The sequence below is a fragment of the Rosa rugosa genome, chromosome 2 (assembly GCF_958449725.1).
Source record: "Rosa rugosa chromosome 2, drRosRugo1.1, whole genome shotgun sequence".
Taxonomy (NCBI): domain Eukaryota; kingdom Viridiplantae; phylum Streptophyta; class Magnoliopsida; order Rosales; family Rosaceae; genus Rosa; species Rosa rugosa.
In genome coordinates, this window is record NC_084821.1 from 9007862 (window position 1) to 9029437 (window position 21576).

The following is a 21576-nucleotide window of genomic DNA, read 5'->3' on the forward strand; positions in this document are numbered from 1 at the left end:
GTTTGAATGTTTTCCAGTTTTGATCTTTATGCATGATAATCCTCCCCCATATTTTAACATAAGAAGTCATCAGTTTAGGAGGGGTATTGAATCCAGAAGAAACTCTAGCATAAATTACCACATGCATTAGACCCCACCAAGTGTTTAATTGGTTAGATTTAAGCCTCAAATTATTGCTCAATGTACAGTATTTTAGTGCTATCAAAATTTTTATCAACTTTTTTGCACTAATTGTGTGCAGTATCATCATGGATTCTTCTGCCAGCTATGAATGTAAGCATATCTTTCATATGTTAAACTGTTAAAGCATTGTACATATAATTTTGTATATAAATAGGCTCTTTGTAAAAGAGTGTTATCTTGCATGCTTTCACTTTTTTGTTCTGTCATTCAAATTGAGAATGAGTGATGAAACTCATCAGGAGAAACCGTAAAACTCAAGAAACCTCAACATGATGCACAGCAGCAATTGGCTTTTCAGATTTTTCATCTTAGCTTAGATGAAATTCTTGATTTTATATTCAGAAATTAGTACACGTCATTATTTAAAATCCCTATTTATCTATTTGTGAACTGTTGAACAACTGTTGGTGCTGCTTGCACCATTTGTTTTTCTTGAGGATCCTGAAAAATACCAACACTGTCTCTTTGTTTCTTTATTCTGGGTTGTCAGTTTCCTTATGCAGAACATGAAGACGCCCTTACTCTGGCTTAATTAGTTTGGTTTCATAAATTGCTAATCTTAGTGTCAGACTATGCTGCTGATGCAGTATAGCATTACTTCAATTTACTAGATTCTCTAAATGTTAGGTTTCACATGGTTGATTAATTTTATTATATGCGATGTAAATTTGTACAAAATAGTGGTGCTGGTATTAGAAATCAGAAATAGGGATGCAAATTTGATAGAAATTTCTGTTGTCCCTTTTGATGAGAAAGGAAATGAGGTGAATTTCTCTTTGGTTAACTAATATACTTTGATGGTAAAAGAATTTCTTTCTGTGATCCAGAGGATATGAAAAGCTGGTGATGTGGAGATATTAGCTGTCACCGATGTCGTATGGACTGAATGACAGCCGGTGCAATCAATTCCTTGGAAGAAGTTGGAGACATGTAAGCATCATTATATATGACTCGAACAGAACATAAGTAGAACAAGTGAGAATTAATTGAAATATGTTGTCTAGCTAATATGTATCTTTTTTTACAGATCCTTACCAACTCAACAGAACCTTTAGGAGTAATGGTCTCTTGAAGTCTTGAGAAGTGTTCCCAGAAGCACGTTGGTACTGGATTGGTGTAGTAGCTTTATTTGGATTTATTCTTCTATATATTCAACTTCCTTTTTATTTTGGCACTTCAGTATCTTCAACGTAAGTACTTAAGTATCTTGAACTCGAATACCAACCTAGACAATTTTCTATCTTTGGATGGAAAAGACGTTCTAACAACCCAAATAACTTTTTGCAGCTCTTGGTAAGCCTCATGCAGTACTTTCCAAAGAGGCCTTGGCAAAGAAACAAGCCACCGAAACTAGAGAGGTCTTTGAATTATTGTCAACAGGAAAGAGCTATATTGGTGAGTCAGAATGCTTTAAAATTTATTCTTCCATTCTACATTACGGAGTCAAAAATATATGTAATTGGTATGGTGTATCAATGCAGGTGCAGCTAATGAAAGAATAAATAATGTGTTAGTCGATCTTACTGATTAGCGAGGAATGGTTCTTCTTTTTAAATCCCTCTCAGTTACATCTGATAAAATCAGATATGCTGTTGACATGCCACAGGTACCTTCAATTCATTTTTTGGCCATTTCTTTTGAAATAAACTTGAACTTCTTAGATCACATTGAGTTATAGATGGTTTATTTGTTTGTTAATTCATTGTATCTGATGAACTCCGACTTGGCCTTGACACCTACCAGAGGTGTGTGGAAGTTTTTTTTTCCGTTTTTTTTACTCAACATGGCAATACTCAATTTTTATTATGACTATGATGCTTGGTTGCATGAGTTTAGAAAACTTTCTTTCCTCAGCAATAATGCTAAGAGCAAACTGAAACCTTTAGAAACAATAACGGATGATCAACAACACTATAATATATTTACAATTGAGGCTGATTTGACTAACCATTTTTTGTGTTTCATGGGGTTCACATAAAACTGATATTTCATTTACCATGTCGAAAGAATTTGTCATAGTTTTTAGCTCTAGGAGTGTGCTGCTTCTGCATGTTATTTGGTTTAAAATATTATTATCTGTCAAGTTCATTACTTGGACTCTTAATGTTATGTAAATTTTAATGTATAGTGCAATTTGACAGACAGCTCTTTGTAGCATGTAGTATAAGTTTCATGAGCATGATCCCTAAATATCTATTTCATTCACAACTAATTTACCAGATCAGTTTTTTGGTTAACTGTTTTGGTAGTGGAATCATAGCAGTATGTGGAATATGTTTATTATGTTGGCTTATATGGAGGTGAATTGCTTGAATGCCATTTCTATTAGCAGATCAATCGTTCTGTTCATATAGATATGATATTTAAACCTGACTACTCATTGGATGTCATAATTTCTCTATGCTTTTCCTTTATCTCAATTGTACGTATCATTCTTTTTTTTGTCTGTATCAGTTGATCTTCTGTGCTTATTCACTATCAATCCTATGTTGTTACGATCTGCAGTGAATGCCAGATGCAATATATGTCACCAATTGAGGGAATCTAATGTATTTTTGTTATATCTAACCATTTTTGTAACCAATATCAAAAACAACTTTGGTTAGAATATTTTTTGAAAAACTGTAAATAGCCAAGCTTGGTCTGTTTAGAACTTCGATTTTTGGAACATATAAATATATGAAACTGGTAGAACACCAGATTTTGAAATATGTAAATATACATCGTGCAACGAAAATGTATACATATACCCGCAGCATCGCGCGGGATATCTATCTAGTATATATTATGAGAGACATCAGAAACCAATGAAGACAATAGGCTTGCATTTTAAATGACAGAGCTAAATTTTTTCGGATCTTCCCATTTATTGAATGTAGGTCATGGTTTATGGTACATGTAGCAAACAAATTCTGAATGTAAAACTGCCTCAGTGGTTCTGTGTTCGTTTCTCTCAATGAAAAATTTCTTATTGGAGTAAATAACTGATTTTTAATCATGTTGTTCAGAGATTGACTCTGTTAACTTCTGATCTGCAGATGAGATAACATATGTGAACCTTCTACTGAACCCTGAACGTTACACTGGCTATGCTGGTCCATCAGCAAGAAGGATATGGGATGCTGTTTATTCTGAAAATTGCCCAAAATGTGAGTCGAAACTTTTGGTAGATCTACTTGGTTGATCTAAATTTACACTCAAATGTACACTTTTCCAAATTTCACTCTAAATTTCACTTAAATGTACACTTCTCCACACTAGGATCTATGCTTTCATAAAGTAATTAATCAGAGGATTTCAATATCAATTTGCCTGAACTTTCATATCAGTAAGTGTAGTCCTAAGTCTCATGCTCATCCTCCCTCTCTTCACTTATCTATGTAGATAGAAAACAGACACATATCTGGAGGAAGATCCCTGCAAAGCTTTTCTTGAAGTAGAGGAAGAAAAGTACCTTGTATTATCTTGTAAACTCTTGTATAAGAGCTTCATTTCTTTTGTAACATTCATGAGAAAAATCAAAATGTAACATTCCCTTTTCAATATGTTTAATTCCTTTTTGTACAGCTTTTATTAAAAAAAAAAAAAACATCTGGCATTGCATATTTGCATGCCAGATTTTTTTTTATTCATAAATAAAATTTTGCGACGGCAATTTCACCGTTGCAAAGCTTTGGTAGCCGTCGGTGGCGTCGCTATAGGTATTTGCGACGGCATTTTTCAGTCGCAAAATCCTTGCGACGGCAACGTCTTGCAGTCGCTAATAAGCTTGCGACGGTGCATTAGCCGTCGCTAATATCAATGGCGACGCCCCCAACAACATCGGCGCAATTGCCGTCGCCTAGCCGTCGCCATTGGTCTTTCGCGACGGCAATTTCACTTTCCGCGACAGCACTGCGCCGTGGCAATTTGAATTTTTTTTTGTAGTGGGAGATGCCTGGCATGTCAGCGTAGGACCATGCAAAGACTGCGGCGTTATCACATAGAAATTGGGTGAGTTCAGCGGCTACCTCTGGGTCTAGCTGAGTGCCGATGCGGACTGTCCGCTCAGGGTGTTCGTTGGAGATGCTGATAACCCTTAAGAATGTTTCTGGGTTGACAGGCTCTTTTTTGACATATTTATTCTCGTCATCCCTGGGGTCCTCAAAGATATTTAGTGCCGGTGCATGGTTTCCCACTGTTAGGATTTCATGGCGGCGCGCTGATCGTGCCACGGTTGTGGAATAACATTCTCATGCCAGTTGTTGACTTCCCTTCACACAGCCTGTCCCGTTGGGAGTAGGGAACTTCATGAGGAGCATGTATCCGGTGATGATGCACTTGAGCTTGTTAAGTGCCGGTCGACCAATGATGGCATTATATGAACTGAAGCAGTCCACAATGATGAACTCTGTATGGATTTCCGCCGTACATGGACTGGCACCCATAACTAGTCGCGTGTAGTCAGAACCCAATGGCTGTGTGACGTCACCGGAGAAGCTAAGCAATGGCTCATGATCCTGTAGTAGTTTTTTATTCTGTTGAAGTTTGCCGTAGCAACCGTTGAAGATGACATTTACAGCGGACCCGCTGTCGATAAGGATCCTTCCCACTGACCATTTATCGAGTATAGCGTCGATCAGGAATGGATCGTCGTGGGGCAGATGTACTCCGCGCTTCGCCTCCTTTGAGAAGGTGATGGGCTCCCAACCAGATTTTGGGAGTTTAGCGGACCTCTCATAGCGGATATTGCACACCTCCTTGGGGTGGTTAGCACGTGCATAGCACTTTTTTGCCCTGTGAGACATGTTGGTGATTGGAGCACCACCGTCGATGGTGTTGATGCGGCCCATGGGCTCAATGTTGGCGATCACGGGTGGTGGTTGGTGCACCTTGAATTGTTCCATCTTACTGTCTCGGTATAAGGTCTCAATGGCTGTTTTGAGGGCGTTGCAATTGTTGGTATTGTGCCCGCTGTCCTCGTGGTATTTGCACCACTTGCCAGTGTTTCTAGGCTTTCCCACCCTTGGGTATTTTCTTGGGGGTGGTGGCGGGATCTGGTCCTTGCACTGGTCGTATATTTCCTCGTATGAGGCTGTGAGGACTGTAAACACTGCGTACCGCTGGGATGACTCCATCTGTTTATTACGGTTATCCCCCTGAAATGAGCGGTTGCCCTTATTGTAATGTTGGTCATTCTACCGCTTGCTCTGGTGGTTGCCTTGTTGCCACTCTCTCTTCTTATCAGTTGGCGGCGCAGCAGAGGTTTTGCTAGCGGTTTCCTGATGGCTGGTGGAGGGTTGGGTGGACTTTACAGGTGTGGGTGGTGGTGGGGGGGGGTTTCTCTATATGTGATGAATTCTGCTTGTGCATGGATGACAGCTTCGCTCATGACATGGTCGTAAGCGGCGTTTGGATGATTGTAATTGAGGTGATAGAGAAATGGCCCCTTGAGGAGTCCCTGCTTGAAAGCTGCCAACGCCATTGTTTTATCGAGATCGCGGCACTGGGACGTTGCCGCTCGCCACCTGGTGACAAATGCCTTTAATGTTTCCTCCGCCCCCTCCTTGAGGCTAAATAGCTGAGTTGTACTATGGTGTCCGACCGCCAATAGGATGAACCAAGAGAGGGAAGCATTTGATAGGGCATGGAATGAGTCAATGGATCCTGGCGGGCACTCAAAAAACCAACTCATCGCCTCACTATCCAGCGTTTCGCTGAACAAGTGGCAGAGGGTGGCGTCATCGAATCCCTTGTTATTGGTGACTTTTTTGAAGGTGTCCATATGGACAAAGGGGTCAGTCATGCCGCTGTAATGTGACATCTTTGGTGTCTTTGCGTGCGCCGGGCGGATGGCATGCAGGATCCTAGCTGTGAATGGTCATGGCCTAGACGCAAAGAGTGGATTTGGTATTGGTGCTGGGGCGCCTGCCTTCGCCCGAATTAGCCTTTGCTCTAGTTGTTGCATCCGCTCCAGTATTAGGGCGGTTGTGTCTCTATCGGGTCCCGCCTAGATGTTCCGCTGAACCAATTCTCGCTTGGGGGCAGGTATATTACCTTCGATTCTAGCCCTGATTGCCAAGCGGTTGGTGTGCGGTTCTGACTCCGCCTCCTGCTCCAACATTAGTCGGGGAGGAGGAGGTGGTCCCATTCCCCGTAGCTCTGGTGGGTTCAGCGGTACCTGCATCTGTATGATTGGTCCGGGTACCAATCCGCCGGTGTTGGGTTGACTGCGTCTGGTGCTCCGCGATTGCTCTCTTTGCGCTGGGTTGGCGTTTGCCTCCAGCGCCTTCTTCAGCTCGTCAAATCTTGACATCAGCGTGGCCACCTTCTTTTGGGCCTCGGCCTTTTCTCTGCGCTCTTGCTCGCGTTCTCTATTTTCTTTGTGAAGGTCCGCCAGTGCCAGCTTATACATAGTGGCGAGGTCCTGCACCGGTGGGCGACTGCCGCTCGGCTGAGCCTCCGCTGTAGTTTGGGTTGGCGGGATCTGGGAAGCAACCTGGGGTTCCACGCCGGGGTTGACCGGTGTGTTGAATAGTGCACGGTTAATGTTAACCGCTGGGTTAACGTTGGTCGCTGGGTTGGTGGGATGGGGGTTGGCGGACTGATCCGCTTGCTCCTCAGCGTTTCCCTCGCTACCGTTAGTCATGGTGGTTGTTGTAGTGGGATGGTTTTTTGTTCAAGGATTCCCACAGATGGCGCCAATGTTAATGTTTAAAGTTCAGCGGTAGGTAAACCTTTGTTAACGCTGGTCCGATGGGCGGACCTCTACTTGTGATATTCTCAGAGCTTCCGCTACCTGTCAAGTAAAATACAAATGGCGTCAGAGGGAGACCGCGTTAGGCGGTCTTCTCTTCTCCAATGCCTAAGTTAGTCAATGTATTTGTGTTGACAAAGTAACAGTAGGTAAGTATTGAATGCGTAATTAATGAGGAGAGAAGAGAGAACCTTTTATAGGTGAGGAAGGAGCTGATCTTCTTCATGTTTTCGATGTGGGACTGATATACTTCAGTCCCCAGCTTCTGGAGCTTCTGATGCTGTCTTGGAGCGACGCGTCAGCAGTGATCTGGGGGTAAGCCGGGGCTCAGGCGGTAGCCTGCTTGGCTGTGTTCCCGTAGGTCACTCCTTTGGCGGGAGTCGGTACCGCTGACGGTAGCATGAGCATGGCTCATTATAGCTAATTATGCTTGCAAATGCCTATGTAAGTACAGGAAATTTGGTTTTCTCTTTCCTCACTATCTCTAAAATGGGGATAGTTATAGGGAATCTGTTGGAGCAAAAGAGGCTCGTTTTTCCCTAAAATATAGAAAAATTAAAATTTAGGGAAGCTGTTGGAGTTGCTCTTATTAGAAGGGATCATAACTATGATATTATTAACCACTGCAAGTGGCCTAGTGATTCTTACCTAGTTGGGTGTGCTCCCCAACCTAGGTTCGCATCCCGAAGTTGTCAAAGTGGCCAGACACTGTGCTGCAATGAGTAGTTGGAGTATTTCACATGCGCCGAAGGGGTTTATCTTGGGCCTAAGAAGTCTTTGGGTTCCCCCTGACAAAATCAAAAACTATGATATTATTAATTATCTATGAAAAAGTTCTTTGGCTGGTTATGAGTAGTTTCTCACTTTCTCCCGACATTAATTATTTATGACATTATTGCTCGAAGACTAGGTTTTCGATCATTATAGGCCAGCTCTTTGAGGGAACTTGTAAGCAGGCCTTGTTTGGTTCCAAATTTGAGAATTTGAGAAAGGAGTTTCATTTCTTTTCTATTTTCTATTTGATAAAAGAGAAGGAAAAACATGCCTGGGAGAAAGTGAATACCACACTCCACACACACACAAGGAATTCATTTGTACTCTTTCTTATCACGCATCAATTACTCATTTTCCTGCATTAATCACTCTTTTTTGTCAATATTTCCACACAAGAATGAAAACCTTATGAAATTTTAATTTATTATCGTAGGAAATACCAAAATATTAATTTTATTTTTATGAACCAAATGAGCCATAACAGTTGCATAAGCACTGACATGTCTTCGTTGGCATTTCAGCTTCAGTTACTCTAACAGCTTCCCCATATTTTGATTTTTCTCTACTTTAGGAAAAATGAGAATCTTTTGCTCCAATAGATTCCCTATAACTATCCCTATTTTAGGGAAAGTGAGGAAAGAGAAAACCAAATTTCCAATATTTACAGCAATCTCTAAAATTTTAAGGAAGAATATGAAGATTTTAGATATTGCTATAAAATAGGGAATCTGTTGGAGTTGAAGAAGAAAAAGATGCTAAGGTGGCGTTCGGTAACGTTTTCAAGTCATCTTTTTCATTTTATAAAATGAAAATTGCTTGAAAATGCGTTCGTTGGTCTGTTTTCAAAAATACAGAAAATAAAAATTCAAAATGATTTTTTATTTTACTCGTAAAACAGGAAAACCACAAATAGACGTTTTCACCTTTTCATTCTCATATTTTAGAAAAAACGGAGATATATGTATACATTTTCATTGTTTTTTGCATTTTCATACGGTAGTACCGGACTCGTTTTTGTTGTTCTCGTTTTTGAAAATTGTTTTCGGAATAAACTACCGAACACATTTTCGGATCTCAAAAATCCAATCTTGTTTTCTCGTTTTTATTTTCAAAATCGGTTTTTGAAAAATCATTTTTAAAAACGTTACCGGACAGGCCCTAAATCTTTGACTTTTGTTTCTCTATTATACAGAAATTATAGGGAAACTATTGGAGTTGCTATCATCAATATCAAAATTAACATTTAAAGTGTTGGTCCTTTTATTTAGTATCTAAAACATGAGAGATTATTCAGAGCACCGCCGTGCACTTGCACCAACATAAAAATGAATGGTTAGATTGCATTAAATACACTTTTTGTTTATTAAAAATAAAGTTGATAATAAATATCAAGGGTTGAGATTATTTTATAAGGGTTGGGTCACTTGCACCGTCGGTGCATAGAATAATTTCCTCTAAAACATATTGATTTTATACATTCTCTTTCGTTTTTTGGTTAGACGAAACGGATTGAATTTCGAATAGATTGTATTTTTCTTCTTTCTCTATGAATGAACGTGGGACATATATAGTATGGCCTTTTCATATCTCATGCAAGGCTCTATTTCTCATTTTCTCGATCTCTCTATCGATCTATAGGAGGTGAAGTATTGTTTGAACGGAAAGAAATAGACTGCAACATGCACAAGGTAAATGCATGTGAAACAACTCATTTATTATTTTATGGAGCTAGGTATAGCTATATATAGCTAGATTGGTGCAGCTTGAAAAGAAGGCGACAACCCTACAATTAATTATGCACAATCATAGAGAATGAGTAGGGAGCAGGGGCGGATCCAAGGGGTGGCGAGGTTTGGCAGCTGCCCAACCTCGATTCTTTTACCAAGCCAGGGAAGCTTTTGTGCTTTGAAGGTTTTACAGAAAAAAAATTATGAAAGAGAGGCAAGAGGTTGAAGATGACGAGATACTGCTCTTGATTCCTGGTCTCCTTCTTTAATTGAACTTATCAAAACGACACAGTATTGATAGTGGCATATTAGCATATACCTCATCTTGTCTTTCTTTAAATTTTATTTGAGAGAAGATGTTTATCTTTTATTCTTTTTATTATTATTTAAAAGCTTAAGAGTTTCTATAGAGCACAAACTCTACTACACGCCTCTCTTATCAACAGTACGCCTCCTCTAATCATTTCATGAAATATTTTTCTTTTTTGAAATTCAATTTAAAGTTGTATTAATTCTAGTTTCACTATTCTATTTTCAGTTTTAGTGTTTAGCTCCTACTTATTTATACTTGTTGGGTTCTAAATCTCAATTTCAAAAAGAAGAAAAAAAAAAACAAGAACAAACATGTTTGAGATAATTTAATTGACATCAGTTAAAAGTTAAGAATTTTTGGCTTCAAAAAAGAAAAATGATCTTACTACTTAATAGTCTTGCCCTATGTGAGAAATTTTTCTGGATCCGCCACTGGTAGGGAGTATGGCTGCCGAGAAATAAATATATTGTTGGAAACTATCGACAATATTTTGATACTATCGAGTCTATAAACATTGAACGGGTAAGAAGGAAAAGTGAGACTCTGCTTTCTTGGCATGTTTTCTGTATGTTGGTAGTAGGTCAAGTATAGTTTGAATGGGAAGAAATAGGCTGCAATATGCACAAGGTAAATGCATGTGAAACTACTCATTTATTGTGGTACGGCCGGACACTATATAACAAATGTGAGCAAAAGCCACACATGTATTGTCTGTGGAAATTAGAGTCGAGTCATACCTACTCCCCTACAAAAGGACAATACTTACCTCAGTTACCTGGGCAGCCCTTCCTAACCAAGAGTGGCGTGTCTCACTCTTGGTCCAACACGTGCCTCTTTTTTTTTTTTTTGTGTCTTATGTTCTCCTTCTTCCTCTTCCTCTCCACTCCCTATCATCCACTGCAACCTTTCTCGAATCTCTCCCACCTTTTCTTAACCCCTCGCCACCTCATCTGAAACCCGAATCCACCTCTCTCCCTCCTCTCTTACTCAAAGAACTCGAACTCGCATTCGATTCCCTCTGAAATTTGGACCTCTCCTCCCCGAAAACTCATCTTCCTTCATAGCATTATCCCCAAATTTGTTATCAAACCTTCTATCCATCCTTGGATTTCTAGTAAATGCAGACGGATTGGAGCTCAAAAATCGTCTCCGATTCGACTCACCAAAGCGGTCATTGGAGCTCAAACTCTCACGATTGATTCTCGCCTGAAAAGACCTACCTCTCCGACCACCGCCGTCTGATTCATCTCCCCGACCACCACCTCCGCGGGTTGGGTCGGTCCTCATAGAATTAAAGAGGAGGAATGAGGTTTGGGGATGGTCAAGTTGGTTGGGGTGAGGAGCTGATAAAGAGTGGAGAAGAGGAAGAACGAGAAGGAGGACTGAAGACACAAATGATGCAAAAAAAAAAAACACATGTTGGACTGAGAGTGAGACACGCCACTTTTGGTTAGGAAGGGCCATAGCTGGGCAGCGAAGTTAGGGCTGTCAATGGGTCGGGTCGGGTTGGGTTAGTGTCGGGTCAAGGTATTTGTCGTGTCGCAAGATACAAACCCAAACCCAACCCAATTAATAATCGTGTCAAAAATTAAAACTCAAACCCAACCTATTTATTAAACGGGTTACCCGTTTCTAACCCGCTTAACCCATTTAATAAATAGGTCATGTCGTGATAGACAAAATGACCATATTTAAGGGCTAATAATGCGACCCATTTGACTAAAAAAATGCATAAATTGATTAAATTCACTAAAAACTCCACAAGACGAATAATATAAATAATTATATATAATTCATAAATAATTAAATCTAATAATAACAAAGCAAAATATTTCAAATTGTCTAATCCTATGATCAAATACTCCGAATGTCCAAAATTTCAAGAAGAAGTATAGTATAATCGGGTTATATGGGTTCACTTTGTGTTGGCGGGTTGACCCGTGGCCGACCCATTTATTAAATGGGTCATGACGGGTTGACCCACGGCCGACCCGCTTTTTAATCGTGCGGGTGCAACCCGCTTTATTTCGTGCGGGTTTCGAGTCATGTTATCGGGTCGTATCGGAATTGACAGCCCTAAGCAAAGTATTTTCCCCTAAAAAATGTTCATGTTGATATCTCCCACATACAAGCACAAAGCGTGGGGATGTATTCACTACACCAAAAACAGTCTTTTACCGCCCACAATGTGCGCCGTAAATACCCTTTTACGGCGCACAAATGCAGGCTGTAAATGCCGGAGCCGTAAAAGACATTACCCTTTAACGGCGTTCATAAGAGGGCCGTAATTGTGCATCCAAGCAGGCCGTAAATATATTCTCAACTATATCCAATTTGATTTATGGGATGTTTGCACGCCGTGAATGTCAAGAAAGCACGCCGTAAATGACTTTTTAGACCACTTATTACGGCACACAGGGCATGCCGTAAAAGGCTATCTAGCACTCTATTTACGGCCTACTTCGAATGCCGTAAAAGACTGTTTTTATGGCACACTTTTGCATGCCGTAAAAAAAGTAGTTGCCCAGTTTTTTACGGCCCAATTTGCACGCTGTAAAAGGCTTTCCTGTCAATTTTTATGTCGCTTACGACGCACATAGGCTGCCATAAAAGTCTTTATGGCAGAGAGGTTTCGTGGCTGCTCATAATCCAAAAATGGTCAACTAACATTTCATTTTGTAAATCTTAAGCAAGAATAATAATCTCAAAGTACAGGTGAATCAACATATATATCATAGATAATAGAAACGGTTTTAACAAACTTGTCATATCCAATGTACTACAGACTCAGTACAATTTCTAGCCAACTTGAGTTTAAACTTATGTTAAGAATATAGCATATTACAAAATATACCGCATCATCTTTTGAACATCTAACTATCCAAATGCAGATTCTCTCGATCGACCATCACTTTGAGCACTTTATCATCAGTAGGGCATGTTAATATAAACCTCAAAATCTGGAAGTCCCTGTTATGAATGTAAAACACAGTTAATAATAAACAGAAGCAAGTACTCAGCAAACCATCTAATAGCAAATGACCATCTGAGTTAAACATATAATGAAGATGTCAATTTTTCACTAACAGTAACAAGTTCAATTACCTAATATTTCAGTACAACTTTTCTGAAAACAATCAATGACATAAAAACACAAAATAAACCAACAAACACTAAAAGAGAGTGCAAGTATCCGGCCATAGCGCTTTTCCATTCCTCCAATCACACCAAAAGTAAAACCCAAGCTCTCAACTTAGGAGAAGATATATGAACTCTGTAAAACAGAACCTGTAGATAAGCCCAAAATCTAGCAAAAAAATGCAGCTCTTTCAGACTATCCAACAATGCAATAAAAATCTGATGCTAAATGAAAACTCAGATAATTTGCAATGAAACTAAGAAGTAAGAACCAGAAAACCAAAAAGAACAAAAGTCACCTTATATCTGCACACAGATATGGAAGAAAAAGAGATCAGAGAATAAATTACCTCAAAGTTTCAATACTAGCTAAACCAACTTGATGTACTTGATAGGCCATGCAATTGTACTTCCTTGAGCCATACTTAGTGTTCCAAACTCTCTGGTTGTTATTTAGGTATTATAAATGCAATCAAATAGACTCTTACATCAGAAGTGCAAAAACAAAGAAAATTGGTAGCAAATAAAAGTATCCTCACAAGGAGGTAAACACTCAAGTGATACAAAAGTATCATAGAACCATAAACAACAAAGAAAGAAAACAAATAAAGTAAGAAATACGCAACCTAGCCTTGTGAAGTCCATTATGTCATTATTCCAGCTAGCAAACACACATTTAAGTTAATACAATCAAACTCCTATAGTATTACTGAAACTCCTATAGTAATGTAAAGGATTGCAGTAGTGAATATTTGGTCAGAAGACAACATGAACTCACAAGATTTTCTCAAAAGAGTACATCATATATAATCGAACTGTCAAAAGGGAAGTATTATCTACTTGCACAAAACTAACTTCATAATCATGCTTAATTAAAAACACTTACAATCTCAGCCTAGTCATAGAAATCATCATCACCAAATTAAAATTCATCCTCCCTGATCAGCTGGGGAGTTTGATTAAAACTTAAATGCTTGGTCATACTGATAATATTTTATCAGTAACAAAATACAAGATTCAAAAATTACAAAGTACAGAATCACATATAATACATCAGTAGTAGGCAGATCTCAAACAATTTTAGGGAACAAGAAAGAATAAGATTGGCTGAGAAATTCATACCAAGTGCGAGAATCAAGGCTGTTAGACTTTGGATGCCAGCTCGGGTAATAAATCAACCAATCTCAACTATGAACAACTGGTTTCAGCATCCAATTTATCTACTCTGATCAAAAGCAATGATCACCAAACCAGTTAAATAAAACCAAGTTCCAAATCATAATAGACCCATCATGCTCCTCCCTCATTATTACGAATCTGTCTCAGATCTCTGCATGTTCATGTGAACAAGAATTTCAGCAAACTATGGCCCTCAACACAGCTAGCAAGAATAAAATGAGAAAGAAAGAAACCCACCTGAAAGTCGAAAAGTCTGGCTCTCTTGTTCCTCTGGTGAGTGTGAAGCCCGGCAGCTCGGCTGAGGCAGCTCAAACCACCTAGCAAGTGATTCTGAGCCAAAACCCAAAAAGATAGAAGAAATCAAAAGCCCACACACACACATATACACACATATACACATATATACATATATATACATATATATACAAAAGATAACCAAAACCAAAAAGAGATATACACACACACATATACATATATATACATATATATATATATATGGCCAAATATAAATTTCATCGTTGAATTCATAATCCAAACCCAGCCATTCACTTATCCAGGTCTTATACATTACCCAAATTTCAAACTTTTCACTCTCTAATCTCAGACATTTCTTTTCATCATAGATAAAAACAACAACCATTCAAAATTCAAACCCAAGCACATATTCAACTTCAAACTTAACAAAAAAATATAAACTTTTTCTCTAAACTATCTATCTGGGCTTGATCATAAATGCAGAAAACTCATAATTTGAACACAACTCAATAGACCCAGAATGGGATTTGATTCCTCGAATCAAAACACACTCCAACTAAAGTCCCACTAAAGCTAAGAACAATCAAGATACAAGGGGGGGACCAGCCCCTTATTCAAAAAAAGAACAATCAAGATTGATCAAAATAAAACCTCAAATGTAGGTACATACGGTCAAACAAGCAGTCAAACCAACAAACTAGGCAAACCAGACAAGAAACCTTCCCACAATTGAAAACCCTAAATAGATCAAGCAGAATATGAAAACTGAAACAATAAGTGAAAAAAATTGTACCTTGATTTGGCCAGAGAAAAATTGAGAGGACCATTGTGATACTCACTGTCTGCCACTGGTCTTTTACAGTGTCAAAGCCTGCTGTGTAACCAACAGTATCCCAATCACCACTTGTCTGAAGAATTAGTTTGTAACGACGACCATCACCTTTAAGGCGCAGCTCTATACCATCATATGCAGAGAGATCCTCAGGAGTTGATAGATTCTAAAAACAAGCCACAAGTAAATTAAGGAAAGCAAGCAATTTAGAATATCTTGTATCTTGACTGCCAAACTTAATATTACACTTGACAAGGACTTAGTAACTTCGGATGTCAAAAAACATTCATGACTGGGTAAAAAGTTCTAACAATCAAGAGAAAGCATCCCTGTTTACCTTTGTTCTGATGCTTGTAAACCCACCGTTATTTGCAGTGGAAACAACTCCTAAAGGAGACATACAAAATATATTAAATGTTTGAGTTGATGCAACCCAATATGAAAAAAATAATTACTAACTACAGTTTTATAGAATCACCAGTAAAAAAACACTAGACAACCAAAAGTCTAGAGTTTACAAAGAACGGACCTTTAAAAAGTCCAGTTGGTCCACCATTTTCACTGCCATTTGGGTCGATCAGAAATGTACTTTCACTCACTCCACCCATCACAACATCATCTAAAGCTCCCCAAGTCAATTCCCTATAATTATTACCTGAAGATTAGAAGAAAGAAAATTATTAATTTTTGTTATTGGGTCAGAGAAAAGAATCATAACTATTTTTTCTGTATGTTTTTCCAAAGACGTTACAAGCATAAAAGATCAAACCAAAAAATTCAGTTCATTTTGATATATCAAATACTCAACTGTAGAATCCCATAGAAAAGTCAGTGACTTGTGCTGGCCAGACCAATATTCACATTCTTTCCTGGCTCAACCAAGGTGTCTATGAATGAATGTTTAGATAATTCATCTTATGGAACTGGTTAAGCTTGATCTTACAATTTAAATTGTCAATTAGTGATTCAATTCAAAAAAGTATTCTATTTGATTCCAAATTATTTGTACAAAAACTACTGGAAATGACACAGCATAGGATGATGATATAGAAGAGTGTACCTTCATATCCAAATAGTAGCTTTCCATTTTGAAGTCCAACACTTTCTTTTAGAGCATTAATCAAATTTTTCATCCCAACGTACTCCACCTTTTCAGGCGAATCTCCCTTGATCTGGTTCAATCAATAAACCAATGCTTCATAGTTACTAAAAGAAACTTACAAAATTAATGGGAATATAACACTTCAAGTTCTAGTTTAAACTTTATACAAAAAAAAATTCTGACTCCAGATACAGAATGTAAGCAATCAATTCTTCCCACCTCTGGTTCAAAGAACCTGATACCTTGCAGCACATTAATTTAAAAGTCAAAAACCTGCTGAAGATAAAAAAAAAAAAAAAAAAAAAAAGCATGGAACATATGCTAGGATCTACGGTGTGAGGAATATATGCTAGGCAAGCTTATAATTTAACTATAGCCACTATTCTCCTGCACTAGTTTCTTTTTTCCCAGTATAAACAATTATAGGCACAATTCAATGAAGACCCATATCAGTTCATCCTCAATCTTTTCACATAAACATGCTTATTCACAACATCAAATTCCACTTGGGTTGCTTAATAAAGTATTGGCAGAGTTATTACATAGCAAATAAAGAAACCCACTTTCCCAATTACATAGACAACCGGCAATGAACCAAATTGGATTAGAGTACCCAGAAACAAAAATGGCTAAGCTTTGTTCCTACACATGCTTATTAATCATTGATTCTACTAAAGACTACAACTCAATATGAAGATTGAGAGAAAATGACCAAGACAAGGCCAAAGTTCTCAACTTTCTCCAAAAGGGTTTCAGAAACTTCAAGACCCTGAAACCGGTGGCCCCAATCTCTGAGAGCAGCAACCACTTCAATGTTCTTTAATTCGCAGCTCAATCGATCCACGACATCTCGATGAGAAGAGCACAGAACGTCGTGGTGGTGGTGGTGGGAGGTACGCGGCCGGCGACTCTGTGGTGGAGCAAATCCAGTGAACGGGGACTTGGCGGTGGGAAGAGACGTGGAAGGAAGAGATGCGAAAATTGAGGTATGTGTCGGGGAGAGAGAAAAGTTTTTGTGTTATGAATGAAAAAAAATGAAAATGAAATCATTGAAATGTGTAGCGGGAAGAGATGGAGGGAAATAAAAACTTTAGTGAAAATTTTTCCGCCTTTTAGTTTTACGGCACACATAAATGCATGCCGTAAAAGTCCATTCTAAAAAGACATTAACGGCGCACTACTCTTGCACGTTGTAAAAGATAATACTATTACGGCGTGTATCTATGCATGCCATAAAAGACTAAATGAAAAATAACATTAACGGCGTGCATTAGAGCATGCCATAAAAGACCAAATGAAAAATAACATTAACGGCGTACATCTAATGCACGCCGTAAAAGACTAAATGAAAAATAACATTAACGGCGTGCATTAGATGCAAGCCGTAAAAGACCATATCAGAAACGGTATTAACGGCCTGTGTGAAAATGCGCCGTAAATGTGTACCTATTACGGCACGCATTAAATGCACGCCGTAAAATACCATATCAGAAAGGGTATTAACGGCCTGCGTGTAAATGCGCCGTAAATGTGTACCTATTACGGCACGCATTAATGCACGCCGTAAAATGTGGGCGGTAAAAGAGTCATTTTCTTGTAGTGATTATTTTATACTTGTTGAAGTTTTCTTTTCTGGAAACACGAGAGGGGCTCCAGTGTACATACATTGCAATGCAACACAGATTGAGAGTTACCTCTCATTGTTTGAATGGTCCAACAAGTGTAGCCTATAGAACACTGCAGGCCAAGCTTCAGGCCGAAAGGCATCTTGACTCGCCATCATGCGCCGCGCAAAGAGAGTCTGAAAGCATCAAAATAGAACTTATCAGTTCTACATATCGAAAACAAAGTAGAGGTCAGTTGTCACCTCATCTATAAAAGGTCTATTTCTCTCTCTTTGTTCATTACACATTTAATATCCACTTACCTTTACTCTGTCAACATAAATATATTGACTGACTTTAACATCATAGGAGCAGAGACCGCCAACCATGGTATTCCTCTTGACACTGGTGTATTTCAATTGACAGGTTTCATCATCGCTTACCTCACTAAATCATCCGAGATTCCGGACCCCTAGTTCGCGTTAACAGGATCCAACAGCCTTCGGTATCCTGAGCATTAACACCCAGATTTTATTGACATTTTTTTTTCTTTTACATTGAAATGATGGGAAATAGAACTTGGTCCTTTACTGACCTTCTTTTATGATCATTCTAGTTCTTTTATCATCATTCTAGTCTCAGTCGGTGCTCCATTCTCTTCAATGGAATGCTCTTCTCAGTCTCCCTCCCCCTTCTCTTTGGCCTAGATCTAGATCCCCCTGATCTTGATCGCCGGATTGGAGAGCAGGGGCAGCATCCCTCTTCAAAGATTAAGATTGGGCATAGTTTTAGTTTATGTACTTAATTTTCTTTTTATTGGCTTTTTGTATTTCTATTCATAAAAAATTCTTTCACTTTAGACTTTGTTGATCATTGAAAGATATGTGCAGGAAAAAAAATGTCGTTACTTAAAATCACTACATATAAACACACTATTTTAGTGTTTTTGATCTTTAGTATTTGGCTTGTGTTGTATTGCTTATGTTCATTCATTTAACTTAAGCAAAGCCAACATATATAACGCGCACATACACTAGGCCAATAACATCAATATACAACACTTTTTACACAATGAATTTTTTTTTTCTGTTGTGTGATGAAGGAAAGTGAATCATACAACACATTTAAGAAACTTTCGTCGTATAAGGTCGTTAAAATTCAAAAGTTCTTAGTTAGAAACTCATTGCACAATACTTATAAGAAAGGTATGTTGTGTGAATGGAAAAAAAATAAGAGGCACATTTCCCTCCTATTTCTGCTCAAACTTCCCTCCTCTATAGTACAACAGTCTATTTGTATCTGTTGTATGAGTGTAGCTTACAAAATGTCATACAACAGTTTTTTACTTTGTGTTGTCCAAATGAGGAGGATATATTGGGAAGGTTTAGATATATCCCAGAATGACATTCATTTCCCCCAAAGCGAACAAATTTTGATTGAAATGTAGGTTACATATATGTACTCCTACAACGTAATTACTTATTTGTGTTGTCTGAATGAAAAACGCCTATGCCTAGCGCCAAAAGTGATACTTTGATTGCACATAAGCGGGAATTTTCCCGCTTTGCTCCCTCATCTCAATTTTAATATGTAAATAATCAGACAACATAACTTGATTTATGTGTTGTCTGAGTCACGGACACAAAATAAAAGAACCAAATGCGCGCCTTTGACAAATTAATTAGGGCTAGCTAGCTACCTTCTCTATTATGAGATTCTCTCACTCCCACTTAAAGTTGTTTCAACACTTTGACAAAAACTCTCCCTTTTCTTCGTGCCAGCACCCAAACTCTCCCTCTTCAGAATTTCATTCGAGCCAAACAACCATCACTCACCCAATACTGAAATTGGTCTCTTTGAATCACCCAATACTAAAGGGAAATCTTGGATTGGGAATCCGGGTCTTCAATTTCGAAACCCAATTAGGTCATTCTCTCTTTCTCGCTCGTCTTCTCCGGCACGACACCAACAACTTGTCTTCTTCCCTATAACAATCATCATTTCTCACTTCCTGTCTCAACTCTCACCTTCTTCACCTCTACAACACAACGGAGGAGAGAGAAAGCACGCAGATGAGAAAGAATTCGAGGAGAGAGAAAACAGATCTGGGATTTCTCTCTCCTCCATTGCTAACGATGCTGGGTATGGGTAGAGCTCCTAGTAGCGGAACCTCTCTTTTCAATCATCAAGTTCTCTCTTGACCTCGCTGGTAACCTCTCTTTTCAATCTGTTTATTTTCGAATCTTTAAATCTGTGGGTTTATTCTCTGGTTTTAAAGAAAGTGATTTAAATGGTTATTAGCATCGCCGCAGTGGCAGTGGGAAAACGCCACCGCCTGCGCCGTCGCCTGATTCGCCACCGTCGCCGCTATGCATCCCCTCGACGTTGTGTGCACCAGGTTTTGTTGGGAAAAGTAATAGAATGGAAATAACAACTCCAACCACAAAAGGATAAATATGCAAGGAAATAAAATGAGTAAAAGAAAGTGAACACCGGATATAACGTGGTTCAGCAAAATGCCTACGTCCATGGGGCAGCAACAACAAGAACTTCCACTATGATAATGTGGGTACAAGAGATACACAGCTTCAAGAACACTACTTGAAGGAAACTCTCTCTAACACTTGTTTTTCTGCCTAACCACAACTACACTCTCAACATGCAGTAAAACACTCTTCACTCTCTACTTGGATGAAGATGTTTTTCTCACACTGTTTGTAGTTTGGGCTCTCTGCCTCTTTTGGTTTCTGCACTCTCTTTCTGCCTTCTTTTCTCCTTGTGCTTCTTCGACTGCCGATATGGGATTATATATCCCATACTCTCTCTCCATCTCTCTCTCCAAAGCCGGCTGCAGGTTTTTCTCTTTTCCCTGTCTTCTGCTACTTTTCCTTTTCCCTGTTTTCTGCTACTTTTCTTTGTCTCCTGCTTTCTTTCTTTCTCTCCTCCAATTAAGGAGGGACTGGCCCAGGGACTGGCCCATCAATCTCCCCCTCCCGACTTAGATAGAGGGATGCGTCAGTCCTGACGCGCTTCTGCAAAACTCAAATTTTTGTTGTTGAACAACTTTGGTCAACATATCTGAAATGTTCTTGTTGGTGTGGATTTTCCTCAACTGGAAAAACTTCTTTGACACTGCATCTCGGATCCAATGATACCGATGATCAATGTGCTTAGTGCGAGGGTGATACATTGAATTTTTGCTCAAGTGAATAGCACTCTGACTATCACAATGTACCACATAATTTTCCTGCTTCACACCCAACTCTTGAACGAACCTTTGCAGCCATATCATTTCCTTGCCAGCTTCATTTGCTGCTAAGTACTCTGATTCTGTGGTGGATAATGCAACACACTTCTGTAGCTTGGACTGCCATGACACAGCTCCCCCAGAAAATGTAAATAAGTATGCAGAAGTGGACTTTCGATTATCAAGGTCTCCTGCCAAATCTGCATCTGTAAAACCTTCCAAGATTGGTTCTGATCCACCAAAACATAAACACAACTTTGAGGTGCCCCTCAAATATTTGAGTATCCACTTGACAGCTTCCCAATGCTCTCTGCCAGGATTAGAAAGATATCTACTAACAACACCAACTGCATGTGCAATATCAGGGCGAGTGCATACCATGGCATACATAAGACTACCAACAGCTGATAAGTAAGGGATACCTGCCATCTTGTCTTTCTCTACTTGTGTGGTTGGACATAATAATCTGCTTAACTTGAAATGATT

The 21576-nt window shown here is 39.0% G+C and overlaps 1 protein-coding gene and 1 long non-coding RNA gene across 3 annotated transcripts; one reads left to right on the forward strand and one right to left on the reverse strand.

The window, feature by feature from the left end:
- The first annotated feature begins 240 nt into the window (after positions 1-240).
- LOC133728623 (uncharacterized) lies at positions 241-3728 on the forward strand. 2 transcript variants are annotated; one of them, XR_009855927.1, is made up of 7 exons: positions 241-273; positions 1011-1113; positions 1211-1373; positions 1471-1578; positions 1665-1789; positions 3222-3332; positions 3568-3728. It is a non-coding gene; the product is annotated as an uncharacterized LOC133728623 (long non-coding RNA). The 2 variants fall into 2 exon arrangements; XR_009855926.1 differs by lacking the exons at positions 3222-3332; positions 3568-3728 and adding an exon at positions 2689-3147.
- Positions 3729-14158: 10430 nt separating this feature from the next.
- On the reverse strand, positions 14159-16479 carry LOC133734848 (probable complex I intermediate-associated protein 30). The gene is made up of 7 exons (XM_062162448.1): positions 16459-16479; positions 16198-16309; positions 15667-15792; positions 15475-15524; positions 15099-15303; positions 14288-14380; positions 14159-14201 (listed from the first exon to the last, which is right to left on the reverse strand). The coding sequence occupies exons 2-7, from the start codon at positions 16268-16270 to the stop codon at positions 14194-14196; spliced, it is 555 nt and encodes a 184-aa protein (XP_062018432.1). The 5' UTR covers positions 16271-16309; positions 16459-16479; the 3' UTR covers positions 14159-14193.
- Positions 16480-21576: the final 5097 nt, after the last annotated feature.

What these genes read in the sequence shown, in the direction of transcription:
- LOC133734848 (XM_062162448.1), bottom strand. Translation starts at nt 16,270, where the DNA reads ATGAAAAATTTGATTAATGCTCTAAAAGAAAGTGTTGGACTTCAAAAT. An exon ending in ACCAACTGGACTTTTTAAAG is followed by an intron (nt 15,525 to 15,666) that starts GTCCGTTCTTTG and finishes TGTCTCCTTTAG; the next exon opens with GAGTTGTTTCCACTGCAAAT. An exon ending in TTTTCTCTGGCCAAATCAAG is followed by an intron (nt 14,381 to 15,098) that starts GTACAATTTTTT and finishes GTTTTGGCTCAG; the next exon opens with AATCACTTGCTAGGTGGTTT.